This window comes from Leopardus geoffroyi, chromosome B4 (genome assembly GCF_018350155.1).
Source record: "Leopardus geoffroyi isolate Oge1 chromosome B4, O.geoffroyi_Oge1_pat1.0, whole genome shotgun sequence".
Lineage (NCBI taxonomy): Eukaryota > Metazoa > Chordata > Mammalia > Carnivora > Felidae > Leopardus > Leopardus geoffroyi.
This window is the reverse complement of record NC_059341.1, coordinates 142081525-142095338: the sequence shown is the minus strand read 5'-3', so window position 1 is coordinate 142095338 and position 13814 is coordinate 142081525. Positions and strand designations below refer to the sequence as shown.

The window sequence follows — 13814 nt, the reverse complement described above, 5'->3', positions numbered from 1 at the left end:
CCCTGCGTGTCCACCCTGGGGACTATGATCTCCACCTCTGCTGCCCAAGCGCGGGCCTCTAGGGCCAACGGGAGTGAGGGTCCGAGGGAGACCTGGGGTGGGGTCCAGGGCCGGTTGTGACTCTTTCGAGTCTTTATGACTTGGGGGGCCTCTGATTGCCAGGGCGGGTCTGTGTGACCCCGACAACCCGCGCCGGGCGGGGCCGCGTGACCCCGAGCGGGGGCGGCGCGGCCACTCCTCCCCGTGGACACCATGGCCCGGCGCCCCGGCCCCCGCCCCTGCGCCTCGGACCGCAGCCCGGGCCTCGGTCCCAGCGCGCGCGCCACTGACCGCGGCCCGCGGGGATCAGCGCCCCCCGCGCGCCGCGGTCCGCGCCAACCCCGCCGCAGCTGCTCCCGGCGCCCCCTGCCGCCCGCGCGTCCGCGCAGCCCCACGCCCCGCGCCGGCCGCCGCGCCGCGCCCCCAGGGCCCCGCGGGCCGAGCACCCTAAGCGCCGGGGTTGCACAATGCGCCGCACCGCCCCGGCCCGTTGCCCCGGGCAACCGCGGGACGCCGGGCGGCGCGGCGGGGGGCGGGGGCGCGGCTTGCGCCACCGGGTCGGTCCCGGGTGAGCACGCGGCCCCCTCCGCGCGGAATCCCGACCTGTGCCCCCGCGGATGCCAGACAGGACCCCGTGTCCCGCCCCACTTGCCCTTGCAATCCCTGACCCGCCCTCCGCCGTCCCGGGACTCCAGACCACCCCCCCCCCCGCCCCGACCCCAGGATTCTAGACACCCCCGTCGGAACCCCAGAACGACTCTGCCGTGGAACGCCAGACCTTCCACCCCACCCCAGACCTACCCACCACCCCTCCACCTGTCCACGCTGCCCTCGGGAGCCCAGACCTGATTCCCAACCCCTCGGCCCGCCCTCCCGCTCCCCTTGGAGCTCCAGCCTTGCCCACCCCTTCAGTCCTCGGGAGCCCAGACCCACCCCGGAAGTCTAGACTTGCCCCCCCCCCCCCCCGGGGACCCCGACCTGCCCTTACAAATCTAGACTTACCCCGTCCCCCTTTCCCCCCCAGACCGGCCCGACGCTACACCTTCCCTCCCCTCAACCTGGCTTCCGAGCCCAGGCCCAGGCCCGCCCCGCCCCGCGGGGATGCCCTCCCTGACGCCCCCTCTCCTTGCAGGGGCGCGAGCGGACGCGAGGAGGGGCGAGCTGCCGGAGACCGGAATGGAGCCCGGCGAAACGAGGAGGCTCTCATCCGCCTCCCTGGAAGGAGACCTGAGAGAAGAAAATAGTCAGTGTCGTGCTCGCCCCCTCTGGCCGCCCGCGGTTTAAGGCGCGAACGGGGTGGGGGCAAAGGGCTCAGGCGCAAAGCGCAGGGCGCTGTGTGGACTAAGGGCGTCCAGGGGCATGAAGCTCCGCGAGGGCGGTCGGGGAGACGGGCCGCAGAGCGTGTGATGGGGACCCACCTTCCCCGGACCCCTCCTCCGCCTCCCTGCCCCCTCCACCCCTGCTCCAGACCCCCCCCCCCCATCTTCCAGCCCCCTGCCCCCCACCTTGCTGCCCTCCAAACTGGCCGACCTCAGAGCTCCTCTTGGGAAACTGGTGCAAAGTCCAACGCTCACGTTGAGGCGCTGTCCTGGAGGACTGAGTAGTGGTGAGCCCTTTCCTGGGCCCAAGTGAATCCCTGTGGGTGTGCTCGCTCCTGTTGGTAAATGTCTCGGGGTGGAACCCCTGCGTCCAGGCCCGTGTGTAGCTTTATGTTAACCCGCGGGGGAGAAGAGGCCAAGTGGCTCCACATCCAGGCCAGTAATAGGTATTGTCCTGTTCATTTTGGACATCGGGTGGGTGTGTAATGGCACCTCACCGTGGTTTCAATTTTACCCTCCCAAAGAGGGTCAAGCTCAATTTTACATCTCCCAAAGAGATGTCAAGCTCTTTTCATGTGCTTGCTCGCCATCTGGGGCTCTTTTGTGGAGTGCCTTTTCCAGTTTTTTGGCCATTATTAGATTGGGTTGTGGGTCTTATTGAGTTGTAGGAATGCCTCGTCTATTCAGGATACCAGTTCTTTCTCAGATAGACATAAATACTTTCTGGTAGCCCGTGGCTGGTGTTTTCAGCCACTTGATTACTTTTGAGAATCAGAACCTCTTCATTGTAAGGAAGTGTAACTGTCGATCTTTTCTTCTATAGTTAGTGGTTTTTGAATCTTACTAGGAAATCTGTACTCACTCCATTGTCCAGAAAATAGCATCCCATGTTTTCCTTTAGAAACTTTATAATGTTACATTTCACCTCTACCTCCACAGTTCATAGGGATTCACTATATTGTATGGAGTGAGGTAAGGGTCAGAGGGCAAATGTTCACTCTTCCCCCATATGACAATCTAACTGACCCAGTTTGTGCCCTGTAAACAATGTCATCTTTGTGGAAAATCAGACACAGTCCTACTTTTTGTTCTCCATTCTGTTTCATTGATCTCTCTGCCTATCCTGAGTCCATACTACCCTGTTTTAATTCCAGTAGCTTCATAATAAGTCATAATATTTCATAGTATGACTTCATCATTCAAGACTTGTTAAGGTTTTCTTAGACTTGGCATCACCATGTAAGTTTTAGAATTAAATTGTTAATTTAACCCCCACCCCTACACACACACACACACACACACACACACACACACAAATCCTGCTAGGATGTAATTTTGGTTACAATGAATCTATGGATCAATCTGGGTGAAAATTAACATTTTATCAATATTGAGTCTTCCAACCCAAGAACATTTAGTTCTTTAATTCTTATCAATAGTATTTTGTAGTCATCAGGGTACAGGAATGGAAGACCTCTTGTGTTAAATTTACTCCTAGATACTTGATGTTTTTTTAGAGATCACATTATTGAGTTTCATTTTCTAATTGTTCCCAGTATATAGAAACACAATTAACTCTGATATACTGACTTGGCATTTGGTGACTTGGCTTACTAATTCTAATAGGTAGTAGATTCATTTAGATTTCTTTTTTTTTGTTTTTTAATTTTTTTTTTCAACGTTTATTTATTTTTGGGACAGAGAGAGACAGAGCATGAACGGGGGAGGGGCAGAGAGAGAGGGAGACACAGAATCGGAAACAGGCTCCAGGCTCTGAGCCATCAGCCCAGAGCCCGACGTGGGGCTCGAACTCATGGACCGTGAGATCGTGACCTGGCTGAAGTCAGACGCTTAACCGACTGCGCCACCCAGGCGCCCATTCATTTAGATTTCTTAGGTATACAATCATCATCTACAAATCTTTTCAGTCTTTATACCTTTTATTTCCTTTTCTTGCATTATTGCATTGGCTAGTACTTTCAGTATGATGTTGAATAGAAGTAATATACCGGACGTCTTTTTTTTGTTCCCACTCTGAGGGGAAAAGTGCTCAATATTTCACCACGAAGTATGATGTTGCTACAAACTTTAAAGGAATTTCCCCTTTATTCCTGGCTCCTGAGAATTTTTAAATGAAGAATTATTACATGTGATAAAATGAATAGTTATTACATTTTATCACATGATTTCTTCATCTGTTTAGATGATGATATGTTTTTTTTTCTTTTAGTCTGTTAATGTGGTGGATTATGTTGATGAATTTTCAAAGATAAACCAACTTTGTATTCCTGGAATAAACTTCACGTGGTCATGTATTTTATATGTCACTGGATTTGATGTACAAATTTTTAAGACTTATACGCCTATTTTTATTAATGAGATTGGGTGTACTATTCTTTTCTTGTAATGTCCTTGTTAGGTTTTGGTGTTAAATTTATGACCACCTAAAAACAGTTGAAAGGGTTTCTTATTTCCGTAGTCAATGAAATGGCTTATATAAGGTATTTCACCTCCAAATGTTTGGAAAGATTGATCTGTGATGCCATATAGACCTGGAGTTCTCATTGTAGGAAACTTGTTAATTATGGAATTAATTTATTTACCAGAAATAAGCTTATCTGGATTTCCCGTTTTATGTCAGTTTTGATAAAGCTGTATTTTTCAAGGGAAATGTTTATTTCATATGAACTGTCAAATTATTGGCATGGGGATGTTTATAATATCTTATTATCATTTTAATATCTGTACAATAAGTAATGATGTCCCCTTTTTAATTCTTGATATTGACAATTTGTGTTTTCTTTTTTCTTGAGCTATTTAGATATTTGTCAATTTAAAAATTGTTTCAAAGATCCAACTTTTTGTTTATTAATAATTTTCTCTAGGGCACTTTGGTTTTTTGTTTAGTTGAATTCTGCTCTTCATTATTTCTGTCTTTGTTCTTTTTGTTTAATTGTTCTCTTGCTAGCCTCTTGGGATGGTAGATTAGATAGTTTTCAATTTGTTTTCTAATATATGAGTTTAAATTTATAAATTTCTCTCTAATCCCTATTTTAGCTGCATTATAGTGCTTTGAAATGTCATATTTTTATTATCATCCAACTCAAGTCATTTTTGAGTTTTCACTTCATTTCTCCTTTGGTCTATGTTTACTTTTTAAAGTGTACCACTTGAACATTTGAGAAAATTCTGGTTACGTTTTGTTATTAATGTCTAGTTTGATTTAAGAGTTTTCAGAGAACTTAATCTATATCATTTCAATCCTTTGAAATTTATTGAGACTCTATGGTCTAGGATGCAATCTATATTGGAAGACACGTTAAGTGAAGAAAACATGTGTCTCAAGTTGTGGAACATGGTGTCTATGTACATCATTTAAATGCAGCTGGTTAATCATGATGTTCAAACCTGCTACAGTCTACTGATTCTTTGTTTAATCTTTCATTTACTGAGAAGTAGGTCCAATATCAATATGATTGTGGATTTTCTATGTCTTTTTTTTTAGCTTTGCCTACTTTTATATACAGTGAAGTTTATGCCCATTTGGAACTTTTATTTCTTCCTGACAAATCGATCCTCTTGATATTAGAGACCATCTCTCTTTTGTTTTTAATAATGATTTTATTAAGTTTTCTTATTATTGATAAGTAAACATTAGTATGTATCTAAATATTTACTAAGTGTCTCTAGAAATGACATTTTTTACCTAACTAAACTCTTTTTTCCCATTTGATAAGATGGACAATAATTCCTTAATAAAATCCAATGCCCAGAATATATTTGTATTTCCCCAGCAAGTCCCAGAGCCGGTTTGTTCAAATCAGGATCTCGTCAAGGGCCACCCACTGCATTAGGCAGTCCTGTCTCTCAACTATCTTTTACCCTTCTCTTGCCTTGTGCTTTCAAGAGCTAGACTTACTGATGAGAATAGCCTCTCGTTGTGTAGACAGCCCTACCTTTGGGACTTGTCCGGCTGTTGCCGCATGGTGGTCTCCTCTCCTCCTCTGTCGCCGGCATGACCCTTGTGATCTGGAGATGGGCTCCGGAGGCTTGATGAGATTTGGCTTGAGTATTTTGTCAAGGCTACTTTGGGGGTGGCACTGTGCCCCGGTTTGCCCACCGTGTCTGGCTGCCCCGTCAGCAGTCACTGGAGCAGTGCCGTCCGCACCCCTCCCTCGTAGAGCAGCCTTCCCCGAGGCCACAGGAGGGGTGGTGCTGTGGCACCTGGCGACTGTCCACGTCCACCTGGCGACTGTGTGGGGTGGGGGTGGGGGTGGGGGGTTCCCTAGTGAATCCCTCTGAGGTGGGACCGGGCCGAGGTCTCCTGGATCAGTGCCTGCAAAGTCCTGAGGGAAGGAGGCCTGGGCAGGGGGTAGGAGGGGCACCGTGACGATGCTGTAGGCTGTGGCGGCCCCGGCCCCAGCTCTGGCACCTGCTCACCTTCCCCCTGGCTCCAGCTGCCCTTGGTGGCCCTCGCGTGAATGGCCGTTTCTCCACACCGAGGAGGTGATGAGCTGCAGTCTGTGAGAAGTGCTTCCCTCCCGGGCAGGCCTCCTTGGCCTCCGCGAAGTCCACGTCCTTCCAGAAGGTCTGCTTCGGTGCCTGTTTGTGCCCGGCAGTTATGGGTTCCCAGGGAAGCCCCTGGAATGCCAGGCCTCGCCGACGGCCTCAGGTGAGGGTTCTGTTGTGGCTTTCTCACCTCTGAGAATCTTTCCGGACATCTGCACCATGTCTGGCCAGTCACCATCACGTTTTGTGATGCTCTGGCGGTCCACACTCAGCCCCCTGCCTCTGTGTTCCCCTTCTACGTCTCTTTGCTGTCCCTCCATCCAGGCTGTAAGTGCGTCAAGATGCCCTGTATCGCCTGGGGGGGTCCGGTGTCCCCGACCGGGAATCCCAGCTCTCCTGGGGCTCGGGCCCTCGGGTTCAGGGCCAGGCGCGCTTAGAAACCAAAGGCCGGTGCCACGAGGGGCACTGCCAGGCCGGTTGTGGGTGTCTTAATCCACCAAGAGCTTGCAGCCTGAAGGGAAATCAGGGCCTATGAAGACCTTTCCGTGTCTGTTGGGATGGGATTTACGATTCTTCTTCCTCTCTTCACTTGGTGAATCAGGGTTTGCTTTTCTCATGCAGCCTTGAGACTGCATGGCCGTGGCCGTGACGTAGTGACTGTTCTCTGCATCGCTGGGTGCAGTTTGCTCCTCGTTTGTGTATGATTCTGTCATCCGTGGTTTCAGTCACACTGGCCTGTAACACGCTGGCCTCGCAAAACAAGTAAGGCATGGCCACACTTTTTCTCCTCTCGAAACGAGTTGTACAAGATTAAGTGTTGGGTAGCATTCACCCATGAAGCCATTAGCCCTGGAATTTTACTTATGGGAAGGTTTTTAATTACATTTTTATGCCTTTTCTCTTTTTTATTAGTTGATCTCACCAATTGTTTATTAATTTTGTTAGTTTTAAACCTTTGGCTTGATTAAGCCTCTTTATTGGATTAAAAAAATTTTTTTAATCCTTATTTTATTTTTGAGAGAGAGAGAGAGAGAGAGAGAGAGAGAGAGAGAGACAGAGTGTGAACAGGGGAGGGGCAGAGAGAGAGGGAGACACAGAATCCGAAGCAGGCTCCAGGCTCCGAGCTGTCAGCACAGAGCCTGATGTGGGGCTCGAACTTATGAACCACGAGATCACGACCTGAGCCCAAGTCAGATGCTTAACCAGCTCAGCCACCCAGTCGCCCCCATCCTCTTTACTGGATTTTAAAAAATAATTTATTAACGTCTCCTTTCTATTCATTTTCTTGTAATATCTTTGGGCTTAAATTTAGCATTCTTTCTAAGGTCTTCAGATGGATGCTTTTAACTCATTCCTTTTAGCTTTTATTGTTTTTGAATATATGCATCTGCAGCTAAAAATGTCTGTAAATACGACTTAACTTCAGCCCACGAGGTTTGATACTTGGTGTTTTGATTATCATTTGGGCAACAACTATGCAGCCCTTTCCCCTCTGCCTCCCTGACACGTGTGTCTTAGGATCTGTGTATTAAACCCGCAGGAGTTTTCTGGGACATTCCGTTCTGTCGCTGACTCCTCAGTTCATTGCTCTGTGGCCAGAGGACAAACCAGAGCCTCTCTACGGTCTATTTTAACCCACGCTCCCTGCGTCCTGGAGGTCGCGTGCGTGGCAGCTGTTGAGCGGGGGCCCCGCGTGTGTTCACGAGGCGCTGTCCTGAAGATCGTAGTCCTCACTGCCCCTGGCTTGCGTTTCTGTCAGTTCCTGGCGGCTGTGCCTGCACGACGTGTGCCTGTGGTTTCCGTGGCTTCCGTTTGTCTGTCGTTCTGCTGAGCCTGGCGTCGCGCGTTCCAAGGCGATGCTGTTGGACTGTTGGTGCCACGGGCAGTTTCCTCGTGCCCTCCCCCTCCCCCCCACTCCCTCCCCTGTTCTGGCTTTTGTCTCCATGGGTTAATCTTGCTCCGGAACCTCACGTAGACGGAACCACTCATTGTCACCTTTTGTGTCGGGCTTCGTCTGATAGACACATTGTGAATATTTTTCCCCCGATCCGTGCTTTCTGTCTTTCCATTTCCTTAACACAGCCGAACGTTTTCACTTCACCAATTTCAACTTTTACAGTTAGTGCTTTCTGTGTACCTCTCAGGGATTTTTGCCTGACCCAGGGCGGTGCTTTCTGCCAGACGCTTTGTGCCCAGCATTCACACTGAGGCCCGTGATCGACTTCAGATTAATTGTGTGTGTTGTCAGGCGGGGTTGGGATTTGCTTTCTCCACGTGGACGTGTAGTTGTTAGAACAGCATCCCCACCGAATGGCACTGCTGCTTTTGTCTGTACTGATGGGCCGCGTGGCTCCACAGGGCGAAGGATGGGGGGTGGGGGGTGGGTGGATGTCTGCTGCTGGCTAGCCCCGCCTCCGATGCTCCTGGGATATCCAGGCACCAGGCGTCCAGGCGGGGTCAGGAGGCCGGGTGGTCTGCATGGAAGGCACACATTCCAGGGGCCTGGGGACACTGGAATTTAAAGCCACCAGACAGGATGAGATGGCCCAGGGAGTGGGTAGGGACAGCACAGCATGGAGTCTGAGGCCCAGGCCTGGGCACCTCCAAGGTTAGGGTGTGGAGAGAGAGGAGGGGCCACAGTGAGAAGGGGAAGGGGGGCCCAGGGGAGTGACCATGGGACCAGCTTGTGTGGTGGAGGGAGGCTTGTGTGGTGGAGCCCAGCAGGTGAGGGTGTGGAGGGAGGCTGAAGGCAGGAGTGTGCAGGACGGTGGCCTGCAGAGAGGAAGGTTTTCATTTGAATTTTTAAGGCGTTTGCACTAAAACTGGGTGTGTGCTGATGGGAGTCTGGTGGCCAGAGTCAGGGACAGGAGCAGGGAGGGGCTGGTGGAAGGAAGGGTTGACCTGGACAGGTGGGGGGTGGGGGTGGGGTTAGGGTGAGTTGGGGCCATGGTCTCCAGAAGGAGAGAGGGTGCCCCAGCCAGAGCTGCCCAGAACGCAGCCTGGGGAAGGGCTGAGGAGTTGCAGGAGGAGGGTGTGGGGGCCCGGGGGGGGGGGGGGGAGGGGTGGGGGGAGGCGGGCCGGGAGGAGGGCCACGGGGGTGGGGGTGGGGCTTCTATGATTAGGGCCCCTTCCCAAGCGTCACCTGTGTGCTTTGACCTTTGCCGTGATGCCTGTTTCTCTTCTGCAGAATTAAAACGAGGAATTTCCCAAGACTTGACATCTTCCCCCAAATCAGACAGATACAAAATAGCAAGACAATTAACAGAAAAGGCCATCAAGGTAAAATGCGCTTTGCGGCTGGGGGGGCTGGGGGTGGGGAGCACCTTTTTTTAAAGTTTCATTGACGTGGGGCGCCTGGGTGGCGCAGTCAGTTAAGCGTCCGACTTCAGCCAGGTCACAATCTCGCGGTCCGTGAGTTCGAGCCCCGCGTCAGGCCCTGGGCTGATGGCTCAGAGCCTGGAGCCTGTTTCCGATTCTGTGTCTCCCTCTCTCTCTGCCCCTCCCCCGTTCATGCTCTGTCTCTCTCTGTCCCAAAAATAAATAAACGTTGAAAAAAAAAAATTTAAAAAAGTTTCATTGATGTAAGTAAGCTCTACACCCAGAGAGGGGCTCGAACTCACCACCCTGAGATCAAGAGTCCCGTGCTCTTCGGACTGAGCCAGCCGGGCGCCCCAAGGCGGGGGTACTTCTTAAACACGGAGATTTACTTAGGAATTTGGAGAGGGACTGGGTCGCCTTTGAGGCCCTCGGCTCCCCTGCTGCCCTCGCCTCCACCAGCCTTGGTTCTGCCCTGGCTCCCCAGTGCCAGCCCCCGGGTGGCTGGGATTGAGGAAACTGCCGGTGACCTTTTGTGGGGGCAGAGGGCTGCCCTCGCTGGGGAAAAGCCTGCGTTCTCTGGCTTTACCCTGCCCAGCTCAGAAGGCTGGCGCATAGGAGCTCCGAGGAGCTCAGCACATCACACACAAAATGTGCTTCCAAAGCGTGAACGCACAGCCCACGTGTGACCGGCTGGGTGCACCGAGTGTGCACAGCCAGACCACAGCCACTGCACTGTGACGGGGCGCCTGCCGCCACCGGCCTGGTCCTGGTGGCCGCCTGGCGTGCTCTCTGGGGTTTCATGCCAATGGAACCATGCCAGCTCATTAATTTTCAGGTTTTCTACCGAAACCTAAAAACATGTGAACATTTGGGCTACAAATATCCCTTTAAGTATTGCGTTAGCTGATTTCACAAGCTTTTTTTTTTTTTTTTTAATATTTATTTTTGAGACAGCGTGAGAGAGAGAGAGGGAGACAGAGGATCTTAGAAGCAGGCTCCAGGCTCCATGCTGACAGCAGGGAGCCCGATGTGGCACTAGAGCTCACGAACCTCAAGATCATGACCTGAGCCCAAGTCAGACGCTCAGTCAATCAGGCGCCCCTGATTTCTCAAGTTTTCATAGTACTCTTGTTGAGATGTAGTTCAAAGTATTCTATAATTCATAGATTCCTTTCCCTTGATTGTGGGTTACTTAAAAGCATAGTTAATGTCCATCCTTGTGAGGTTTTTCTATGTATTTTGTCGCTGATTTCTAGCACGGGTGCACTGCGGGTGAGAATGTCATCTGCGTAGTGCTATTCCGTTGACGTGGGTTCCGACTCGCTGTATGCCCGGCATCGTGTGCGTTCACGTGAAGGCCGGTGCGGGTTCTCCATTCAGAGTCATCGGGGCTGAGATGGTTATGTGCTCAGGTCTTGGAGTCTTATTGCAATCTTGGGTCCGGGAGAGAAGCTGGTCAACGCCCGGTGGTAACCGTGGATTCCTTCACTTTGTGGGAATGTCAGTTTCGGCTTTCTGCCGTTACAGCCCTCTGAGTGGCTGCGTACAGAAGTACCTTCCTGGTGAGGTGAATCTTTTTGCAAATTATGGGATGGTTTTCTTTAGTGGCTTATTTTGTCCCAAAGGATATTTTGTCTCATATTTAGATCCTTTTATGTTCTACCTGTCTGTAGGCTCAGGCTTTTGATTTTCTCTTGTAAACAGCATTGATTGAGATTTTTAAAACTCCAGCCTGGAGCCTTTGCTGCGTGTATCTATAAGTGCAGTCCTGCTGTCCTCAGGCATCCCCATGTGTCCCGTCTCCTTGACCCACTCAGTTTTTCCTGGCTGCCCGGCTTCCCCCTCATTGTGTGCCTCCTTGTGGACCGATGACTTTTTTTTTTTTTTTCAACGTTTTATTTTATTTTTGGGACAGAGAGAGACAGAGCATGAACGGGGGAGGGGCAGAGAGAGAGGGAGACACAGAATCGGAAACAGGCTCCAGGCTCTGAGCCATCAGCCCAGAGCCTGACGCGGGGCTCGAACTCACGGACCGCGAGATCGTGACCTGGCTGAAGTCGGACGCTTAACCGACTGCGCCACCCAGGCGCCCCTGACTTTTAAAATTCCATTTCCCCTCTCTTACGTTACGGGTCTTGTACTCTGTAGTTCCCCGAGGAACTGTATTCTGTCGATTAAAATTAATTAGCTTTCCTAAAGTTGTTCAATTTAACTATAAGCAAGCCAGGTGTTGGGGTGGCCAGGAGGTCTTGCTGGGGCACGGGGTGCTGACACTCTCGCAGGTGGCCAGTGGTCATGTTCCCTGCCCACCTCTCCATCAGGGCAGCCCCTCTGTGGCCAAGTTTGTCCACATCCCTCTGTCCTGGTGCACAGTCCTGTGGGCGGCGAGGACAGACTTTGGACAGGTTTTCTGAGTGGAAGGAGGCTCGGAGAGGCCCTCGGACCTGCTGGGTCTGTCACGTGGGTGCTGGGACTTGAACTCACGGCTTCTAGTCCCAGGCACATGCTTTATCTAAGTATGTGTTCCTGGGTGTGGACACATCCTAGGATGTGTTAGCTATCAGGGCTGTGTAACAAATCACTGTGAACTTAGCCGCTTAAACATTTGTTATCTCACAGCTTCTGTGGGGTCCTCCGCTTAGGGTCTCTCAAGGCTGAAATGAGGCATCAGCTGGGCCGGGGTCTCATCTGGAGTCTCAACTGGAGAAGGACCTACCTCCAGGCTCCCTGGGCTTGTTGGCAGGATTCGTTCCCTTGTGGCCGTAGAACTGGCTTCTTCAAAGCTAGCAATGGGGCGAGGTCTCTCCTGCTTTGAATCTCCAACTTCAGGGAAGCCCTGGACCCCCTTTTAAGAGGTGCATCTGATTAGGTCAGGCCCACCCAGGATAGTCTGTCTTCTGGTCAATTCAGTCAGCTTGAGTGAGCTTGAGCCACTTGCCCTCTCTGCCTGCTCCCACAAACTCGCAAGGCCCTAAGCTCACTGCTGACTATGCACCTGTTTCCTGACTGCCCTGCAGCTGTCACCCTCTGTGACCCTAACGCAGGTGAATGTGTCCAGGCTGTGCCCTCAGCAGCATGAGACCCAGGGGCTCCAGCATGACCATTACTCTCCCGTCCCCCAGCTGCGAAAGCCTAGGTACACTCCACCAGCTGCCATCTGCCTGCCTGGTGCCCAGGCATCTGCGTTCATTCCCACAGTGACTGGAGGAGTCCCCAGCCTTCCTGGTGCTGGCACTCCTGTCCCTCAGGCCCTTCCTGGGTGGATGAACGACTCCTCCCCCTCATCCCTCCTTAAGCCTCGGGCACCCATCCTCTCACCCCCAAGCATGAGGGACTGTTGCCTTCGTCGAGAAGAGAGAGTGTAGGTCGCACCCCCTCCAGGTTCTGCCGCCCCAGGCCCACCTTCCAGACCCAGACCTGCCCTGAGCTGAGGCTACACCCCTGCTCCTGCTTGTGCTGGACCTCTGAGCCTTTGTGCGTGTGAGGCCCATGTGTGCAAGGCCCACGAAGTGGACACACACCACAGAGGAGGACCCAGCCCCATGCCCGTGTGAGTGCGTTCTGGGTGTTTCCGGGTGTTTCCTTGGAGCAGGACGTGAGTGTCATCCCACCTGCTGGTGCAGTCTGTCTGTCCCTCCTGCTCTGAAGGCTCCTCTCAGAGAATTAGCTGCCTTGTCTTTCAATTCTTTCATTTAAAATATGCTCTTGCAATTTGAGGAAAAGAAGATTTTCTCCATCTACGGGCACTACCCAGTGATACGGGCCGCCCTCCGAAGAAAGGGCTGGGTGGAGAAGAAGTTCCACTTTCTGCCCAAGGTCCTCCTGAATGTGGACGATGACGGTGTGGGGGCGACAGGTAGAGTATCGAAGGCGTCGTGTCTCTCGGAGTAAGGCACGCGTGTGTCTGTCAGAGGACCAGATGAGTCACACTGCCCCGGAGATGCTGTTCTGGCCGCAGGGCCTGTGACCTGGGCCTCCGCCCCACGTGTCCCGGTCACCCTCCTGGCCTGCCTTCCGCAGGTGACCACGCACTGCGCGTGTGCTCTCATGCCCTGGTCTGCTTGCTTCTCAGTGTCCCACTGCCCATGCCAGGCGTCGTCCTCCCGGGTCTTCGCAGTTGCCAGGCTCCTTCAGCGCCCCCCCCCCCCCCCCCACGCCCGGCCCTCCTCTGGCCTCTCCCCGGCTCTTCCCGCCCGAGGCCCCGCAGACGCTCCGCTCCGCAGACGGCAGGTGCACCCTCAGTCCCTGGGGTCTGCGCAGGCCCGCTCCGCACATCAAAGCCCAGCCCCCCTGCCCGCTCCCCGCGCGGCTCTCCGCCACGCACGACGCACGACGCACGCCCGAAGGCCGCCCCGCCCCACGCCGGTCCGCGACCCTGGCGCTGAGCCCCCGGTGGAGGGTTCGTGCGGCTGACGCTCAGCTCAGACGGGCGGAAGTGGCCCGAGCCCCGGAAGGTTGCTGAGGAGTCGCGAGTGCGCTGTGGCCGCGGGGCCCTGCCGTGCTGACGACTCTCCGGGTGTCGTGTTTGCAGAACAGAAACGCGCAGAAGGCAGAGAAAACCAAGAAGCGGCTCCGGAGAAGACAGATGACATCCACGATGTGATGGTAGGTCCCCCCGCCTCCTCACAC

At 52.8% G+C, this 13814-nt stretch overlaps 1 protein-coding gene across 4 annotated transcripts in view; it reads left to right on the top strand.

Annotated features, from left to right (window-relative positions):
• Positions 1-776: 776 nt before the first annotated feature.
• TTLL8 (tubulin tyrosine ligase like 8) overlaps positions 777-13814 on the top strand; it is an 82390-nt gene continuing 69352 nt past the window's right edge. For 2 of the 4 annotated variants that reach the window (XM_045462952.1, XM_045462953.1), the window contains exons 1-4: positions 781-1282; positions 9055-9146; positions 12903-13041; positions 13717-13790. In XM_045462952.1, the coding sequence (XP_045318908.1) occupies positions 1141-1282; positions 9055-9146; positions 12903-13041; positions 13717-13790 (447 nt within the window). In that variant the 5' untranslated portion in view covers positions 781-1140. Of the gene's footprint in view, positions 1283-9054; positions 9147-12902; positions 13042-13716; positions 13791-13814 lie in introns of all 4 variants that reach the window. The other 2 variants (XM_045462951.1, XM_045462950.1) reach the window with 2 other exon arrangements.